Source organism: Acyrthosiphon pisum, chromosome A3 (genome assembly GCF_005508785.2).
Source record: "Acyrthosiphon pisum isolate AL4f chromosome A3, pea_aphid_22Mar2018_4r6ur, whole genome shotgun sequence".
Lineage (NCBI taxonomy): Eukaryota > Metazoa > Arthropoda > Insecta > Hemiptera > Aphididae > Acyrthosiphon > Acyrthosiphon pisum.
Window position 1 is genome coordinate 40,823,001 of NC_042496.1, and position 6,973 is coordinate 40,829,973.

At 29.9% G+C, this 6,973-nt stretch overlaps 1 protein-coding gene across 1 annotated transcript; it reads right to left on the bottom strand.

Moving 5' to 3' along the window:
- Positions 1-4,452: 4,452 nt before the first annotated feature.
- LOC100166959 (3-oxoacyl-[acyl-carrier-protein] reductase FabG-like) lies at positions 4,453-5,543 on the bottom strand. The gene is given in 1 exon segment (NM_001326659.1): positions 4,453-5,543. A coding segment is annotated over 1 exon segment (771 nt). The 5' UTR covers positions 5,350-5,543; the 3' UTR covers positions 4,453-4,578.
- Positions 5,544-6,973: the final 1,430 nt, after the last annotated feature.

Below are 6,973 nucleotides of genomic sequence, written 5' to 3' on the forward strand. Positions count from 1 at the left end.
CCAGATAATGTTCTTAACTAAAAGTTTGATAATAGGCCATTTCACACTAGTATCAAAACCACAGAACAAACAGAAGGGATCATATTATTTCATTTAACATAGGCTCTTATGGGAGATGATAAAACCACATCCGACATTTCTAGAATTTAAACGTGCTGCCACAGAATAGGTTACCTTTTCACCTATTCTGTGATATAGGTACAACACGACGTGTGCGATGCATTATCATCATTATTATTTATTATGTTGTTCGTGTATACGGGAAAATTCAAAATACGTCTTTAAAATATAGTTTTTTCTCACTCTTGTGTGAGTGTTTGTCGTGTTGTGTTGAGAAACCTATATTACAAAAATGTCTGAACGTTTCTATACCGAATTCAGTAAATGTCGGAAAAATGAACTTCAATATAATGATCCAATACTTCCCGATAATGGCAAACATAAAATAATACATATTATACTCGTAATATAGTAATTCAACCGTTTATATTTTGTTATTTTAAGATCATAAAAATATTTTTGCAGGTAATAGTTGATGGGTATTATAGATTAGGGACTAAGGAAGGGCTTTTAAAATCTTTAAATTCAAGGTCTCAATTCTAAATATGCCAAAAAAATTTAATAACAATTGACCAAGTTCAAAAGAAAATACATTTGCTTTACGCACAATTGCAACTCAACAATCTACAGGAACTGGACAAGGTTTTATAAAAAGCACATGCAAGACAAAGTGTCAATCCAAAAAAGGTGGGTAAGTGGATGTCACTCTGCTGTACAGTAGGTCACAAGTGGGTCACTGTATAACGGATAGTATTAAATTTGAATTCAATGATATAATGTCACTGTATAAGAAAAACGATTCTGAGCGGAGACGGTTTGTCAGTCTAGGTATTAGACAAACCTATTATAGGTGTACTTATCTATAGTATTAAAAAAAAATTGACCTATAATAGGTATTAATAATAAATTCCAAATTAATCATATCACAATATCAATCAGGTATCGCATTATACATCAACAACAAACTGTAGTACTATCATAGATATATAATACCTAGTATACTTTAGAAGTTTCAAGTACCCACAAATAATATTATACAATCATTACAATCACAACAAAATAAATAAAATATTTATTCCAGGTTTTTTAATATGTAATTTCGTCCAAATTTGAACTTAAAATGACTATAAAAATAAACTGTGCTTATGTATTTCTTAGAATTTTTGGCAACAGAATTAAATATTTACGTGGAATCTTATTTTAAATTTTCAATCCTTAGATATAAAAGTTGAACATTTTATACATTTTTAACTATAAAATAATTATTCAATTTTAAATTTGATAAATTTTGTCAACATTTTAACTTCAAATGCTTATAACAAAAAATTGTGCCTATGTATTTTTAATATTTTTCGACTGCTATTGTAACAATGTATCATAATTGTATCATTTTTTTTTTGATAAAGGTAGATTGTCCTATTTTTGTCATTTTTACGTATTTTGTCAATATTTGAACTTAAGATGCTTATAAAAAAAAATTGTGACTATGGATTATTAATTTTATTCATCTACCTTTGAAATATACTAGGAGCCTTCTATTAAATTTTATTGATATTGATAGAAAAAAAAACTAAAAAAAATGGGAACTGAAAATGTCCGTAAAGAGCTCAAAATAAGTCAAAATATTTGGAAAATTTTATGGTCTAAAGAAAATGCTAATATAAACATTCAGTCAAAATTTCATGTACCTACGGCCATTTGTTTTAGAGTTACAACAAAAACCAAAATCAATTTTCTCGAAAATAGATTTTGCGTAAAAATTCCCGTTTTTCCTTAATTTTTCTTTTGTTTTTCACGGAGCTTTTGAAAGCTACTGGGAAATTTTTACTTTTGACCCCCCCCCCCCCCAAAGTACCAACTAGATTCACTTTCCTATCAGAAAAGGTACTGTTGAAGAAAATCCAAGCACTTTTACTGTCCTAAAAGGTGATTGCAGACACAAAAAAAATAAAAAATAAAAATAAATAAATAAATAAAAAAAAACACACATCATTGTAAAATCAATACATTCATCGTTCCACTCAGAATCTAAAACCTAGAATAACCATTTTAGTTATTTTGTTGTGATTGTATAATATTATTCGTGGGTACTTGAAACTTCTAAAGTATACTACACGGCCATATAAAAATGTAATACAATAGGTATTATATTATTATAATAATAATATAATATGTATAATGGTACTACCACAGAATATATGAAATATATATAATTTCATATATTTTGTGGTACTACTATTAATATATGGCCGTGTGTAGGCGATCGCATCGGGGGAATGCTAAGTGGCGCTATCTACATTCATAGTATAGAGTTCTATACTATAAGGTATGTCATTAATTTGTAAGTAGATGGCGACATAGCATTCCCCCGATCCCGTATACAATAACGGCACACGAAAATCGTAGAGTTGCCAGACCTATCTATATGGCCGTGGTAAGCCCCGTTCACACGATCAAATAATTTGATCGTGTGAACGGGGCTTTATACTATTATATATCTATGATAGTGTCACGGTTTGTTGCTGAAGTATAACGCGTTATAAATACCTAATGGATATTGTGATATGATTAATTTGGAATTTATTATAAGTCAATTTTTTTTTTTAATGCCATAGATATAAGTATAATATATCTTATACCTAGATTCAGTCTCCGCTCAGAATAATTTTTCTTATACAATGATATTCTATCATTGAATTCAAATTTAATACCGTCCATTATACAGTGACCCACTTGTAACTAACCGCGCCTTCGATAATTCAGCGCTGCTGTAACGCTTCGTCAGCAACTATAAATTGTCATTTTTTAATTCAGCGCAAAACTACGCTGATTGTGATAGGAAGATGTCGTTTTTTAATTCATCATATTGGTCACAACCTAGCGAACCAAACAGCGGTTCCAGCGGGTTAGAAACATGCTGGTCAATAACAATCATAATATTCATCATACTTTCTTATCACATCTATCACGCTTACAGCAGCGCTGAATTATCGAAGGCACGGTTACTATACATCAGAGCGGCATCCATTTGCCCACCTTTTTATATCTAAGGATTAAAAATTTAAAACAAGATTCCACGTAAGTAGTTAATTTTGTTACCAAAAATCTAAAAACTACATTATCACAGTTTATTTGTAGTCATTTTAAGCTCAAATTTGGACGAAATCACATATTAAAAAACCTAGAATAACTATTTTAGTTATTTTGTTGTGATTGTATAATATAATTTGTGGGTACTTGAAACTTCTAAAGTATACTATTATATATCTATGATATTACCACGGTTTGTTGTTGATGTATAACGCGTTACCTAATGGATATTGTGATATGATTAAATTGGAATTTATTATTGATACCTATTATAGGTCAATTTTTTTTTAATACTATAGATAAGTATACCTATAATAGGTATGTCTAATACCTAGACTGACAAACCGTCTCCGCTCAGAATCGTTTTTCTTATACAGTGATATTATATCATTGAATTCAAATTTAATACTATCCATTATACAGTGACCCACTTGTAACCTACTGTACAGCAGAGCGACATCCACTTACCCACTTTAATTTAAATTAGTATTTACAAAAAACATTGAATAGTAAAAAGTTCTTTTTAATTGAGTTGGCATAATAAATTGGAGCATGTAATTATACATTACATTTGCATTTTAATCATTTGCAATAGTTTTTATCGAGTAAACATCAATTATAAAATATCATCTATAATTAAGTCACTTCTTTGGATATTTGCATCCTTCTTAAAATCTTTAAATTAAATTCAGACTATTATGGTTCTGCTCCTAATTTTAACAGTAGTCTGGTAGAGTGCAGTATTATTTTCTAGTGCCCATAAAAACTCTAAAAACATGTTTAAATTATTTTGCATATTTTATTATATGATTAGGTCTATTATTTATATTATATTATTCAATAACTACAAATTATGTTAGAAAAATGTATATGAAAACTATAAACTAGAAAGACACATTCACTCTTTATATTGTGATTTACATACTTATTTAAAAAAAAATAGATTAACTTTTTTTAAACTGAGTTAAGTTAATATTTTTTTCTATATTAACTTTTAACTTATTGAGTTAAATTTATAATTTGTTAACTGTTAACACTTACCTTATCGATCATGTGTCCTCTTAACTTAACTTAACTTGAGTAAATTATTTTCATTAACTTGCCCACCTTTGAATATAATCATATAATATGTATGTTGTACAAATGTACAATGTTTAGTGAAGGGATGATGGAATATATTATCTATATGTTTTAATAAAAATGTATGTTTATAATACCTACTCTCAACTATCCCCACAATAGATATAAGATATACATATAATTTTCATGATTTTGTCCAGGATAATATTAAGTAGTCATAACTTATGAATTAATTTAGACCAATTAGCTTTATTACAAAAAAATCTATTTTTTACTATATTTAATCTATTCGTACAATATACAAACAAATGAAAAATGATTTTTCATTAAATAACATGAGTAAATGTTTTATCTTGGGCACATAGCGTGTCTTCCTCCATCAACCAAAACTGAATCGCCAGTCGTAAAACTAGCATCATTACTAGCTAAAAATGAAATTGCTTTGGCAACTTCTTCGACGGTGCCTGGTCTTCCTAACGCATGCGTGAACTTGGTTTTATCTAAAAATGTTGAATAGTCTTCTTCACTCATTCCTTGTCTTGTTAAAAGTGTTGTAACTACAACTCCTGGGTTAACACTGTTCACACGAACTCCTTTTGGAGCCAGTTCCAATGCTACACATCTTGTAAATTGATCCACTGCTGCTTTTGAGATACAGTATGCTAGTACATTAGGAAAAGATCTGGTTCCGTTTACACTAGATACATTAACTATGTTACCTTTAGTCTTAACTAAATGCGGAACAGCCAACATGGTTAGATGATAGATGGATCGAACATTAGCATTCATTACCCGATCAAACTGATCAAGGGATGTAGACTCAATAGATCCGTTTTCTAAAATACCTGCATTATTCACCAAAACATCCAGTTGGTTATAATGAGAAATAGTGGAATCCAAAATTTTTTTAGTATCATCTTCATTTGTTAGATCACCAGTAACCACAAATGGTTTTAGTGAACAGCTTTTTTCACATTGATCGGCTACATTCTGTAGGTTGACAAGATTGCGTCCAGTAAGTGCTAGTTTTGCTCCCAATTTGGAAAAGTGTATTGCAGTTGCTGCACCGATTCCTGAACTAGCACCGGTAATCAATACAATTTTACTATGAAAACTCATTTTACTATTAAAGTTATACACAAACTATAAATTTACGTTTAAATTAATTAGTTACCCGTGACTTTTAATCAATTATTTCAATTCAAGTTTTAATAATATTATTTAATATTAATTATGTACCTGGTACATGGATAATGGATACTTTAAAGCTTAATGTTCATACTCCAAAACATACGTCGTGTTATATACTTTTAAGATATCTTAAATCGTGCGTCATATATTATATTTGTATATTATTATTAGTATAACCATACCCTGTACAGTATACCTATATATGTTTTTATGTATAAAGCCTTTAGCACTTTAGCACATTGAGATATGATAATACGTGTATAATACGTATTACGTGTCGAGTACTCGAGTGATGAGTGTCAAGACTTAAGACTCGAGAGTCGAGGATTACCGCGCCTTCGATAATTCAGCGCTGCTGCAACGCTTCGTCAGCAACTATAAATAGTCATTTTATAATTCAGCGCAAAACTACGCTGCTTGTGATAGGAAGATGACGTTTTTTAATTCATCATAATGATCCATAGACATATTAATATGTCTATGTAATGATCACAACCTAGCGAACCAAACAGCGGTTCCAGCAGGTTAGAAACATGCTAGTCAATCACAATCATATTCATCATACTTTCTTATTACATCTATTACGCTTACAGCAGCGCTGAATTATCGAAGGCACGGTTAATCTGTAATTTAAAAATACAAAAATATAATATTTTGTATTTACCTCCTTAACATGTACTAAGATACTATTATGTCACCAATAAATGTTATTTTCTATGGGGGTTATAATAGATATTAACGTGGAGTATCAGTTTTCAACTTTTTATTAAACGTGTATTCTAAAGTTATAAGATAACTAAAAAACATGGTGTTGTCCGAATTTACCCCTCATGTCCGAAGTCACCCCTTTTTACGGTAGACATTAGTACAACAATCTTTGGTTCAGACATTTTTAAGGGGCCCCCTGCGGACAAAGTCTGCGCACGCCTATGGTACCTATCAATAATGTATAATACTCAATATTAAAAACTTACCTGGTTTTTCGGCATTATCTTCCCATGGTCTAAACATGTTTGATGACGTTTTAAATTATAAATGCTATTGAAAAATTATTTTAAAAAATAATAAAAAGCAGTTAAGTACACAACAGAAAAGCTAAATAATTGTAATTGTTATTGACCCGATCAGACGTCAAAGACAAATGACCATAATATTTTGGAATTGGAAATATGTGTTTAATTCTTTCCTTTGTATACATCATGTTAATATTAGTGATATTATTAGCGATCGACAACGCTGTTAGTTTTGAAAATAAATTACCCAATATAGTAATATATAAATATTTTACTGTATTGACGACGCTGCGGGTCCTCCAAACACTGCTCGTGTGTACATGCGTACCCATAATATGCTCCCGGTATCTGAGAGAAACAAATTTAATGTTCGCACACGACAAATGTAATAGACAATTAATGTAGAGTAGTTAGACTTACTAGTAGGTAATTTATAACTATGTACTAGGTAGTAGGTAATGTAATATATATTAATAAATACGTAACTACTTTGTATGTTTAAAGTAAAATTGTAAAAACATTATAGGGGGGTGTGGGGG